This window comes from Octopus bimaculoides, chromosome 1, assembly GCF_001194135.2.
Source record: "Octopus bimaculoides isolate UCB-OBI-ISO-001 chromosome 1, ASM119413v2, whole genome shotgun sequence".
Taxonomy (NCBI): Eukaryota; Metazoa; Mollusca; class Cephalopoda; order Octopoda; family Octopodidae; genus Octopus; species Octopus bimaculoides.
This window is the reverse complement of record NC_068981.1, coordinates 39,954,946-39,955,717: the sequence shown is the minus strand read 5'-3', so window position 1 is coordinate 39,955,717 and position 772 is coordinate 39,954,946. Positions and strand designations below refer to the sequence as shown.

The 772-nt window shown below is 42.1% G+C and overlaps 1 protein-coding gene across 1 annotated transcript in view; it reads right to left on the bottom strand.

The window, feature by feature from the left end:
- LOC106872633 (outer dynein arm-docking complex subunit 2) overlaps positions 1–772 on the bottom strand; it is a 133,563-nt gene that overhangs the window by 54,964 nt on the left and 77,827 nt on the right. The window contains exon 7 of the mRNA XM_014919693.2: positions 143–296. Coding sequence (XP_014775179.2) covers positions 143–296 — 154 coding nt within the window. The remainder of the gene's footprint in view (positions 1–142; positions 297–772) is intronic.

Genomic DNA, 772 nt, shown 5'->3' with positions numbered 1-772 from the left:
TATATATATATGTATATATATAAATATATATATATATATAATACGGTATATGTGTATGTGTGTGTGTGTGCGTGTGTATACATGTATATACATCACACACAGACACAGAACCCTCCCCCTCCACACTCACAAACCCACGCACCTTCAGGTATTTCACCAGCTTCTGTATTTGCCAATATTCTGTTGGGAGGTCCGTGCTCACTTCCCGCCTTTCCAATGTCTCCTCTTCCTCTTCACTCTCACTTGTCGTATCACTGAGACTCTCGTCCGATTCATCAGGTTTCTTTTTGCTTTTTCTCCAATAGGAAAAGAAAAACAAACCAATAAACAATAGTCAAAAAATATATACACACAACTATATATACTCTTTTACTCTCTTTTACTCTTTTACTTGTTTCAGTCATTTGACTGTGGCCATGCTGGAGCACCACCTTAAGTCGAGCAAATCGACCCCAGGACTTATTCTTTGTAAGCCTAGTACTTATTCTATCGTCTCTTTTGCCGAACCGCTAAGTTACGGGGACGTAAACACACCAGAACGGTTGTCAAGCGATGTTGGGGGGACAAACACAGACACGCAAACATATACACACACATACATATATACACATATATACGACGGACTTCTTTCAGTTTCCGTCTACCAAATCCACTCACAAGGCTTTGGTCGGCCCGAGGCTATAGTAGAAGACACTTGCCCAAGGTGCCATGCAGTGGGGTTGAACCCGGAGCCATGTGGTTGGTAAGCAAGCTAATTACCACACAGCCACTC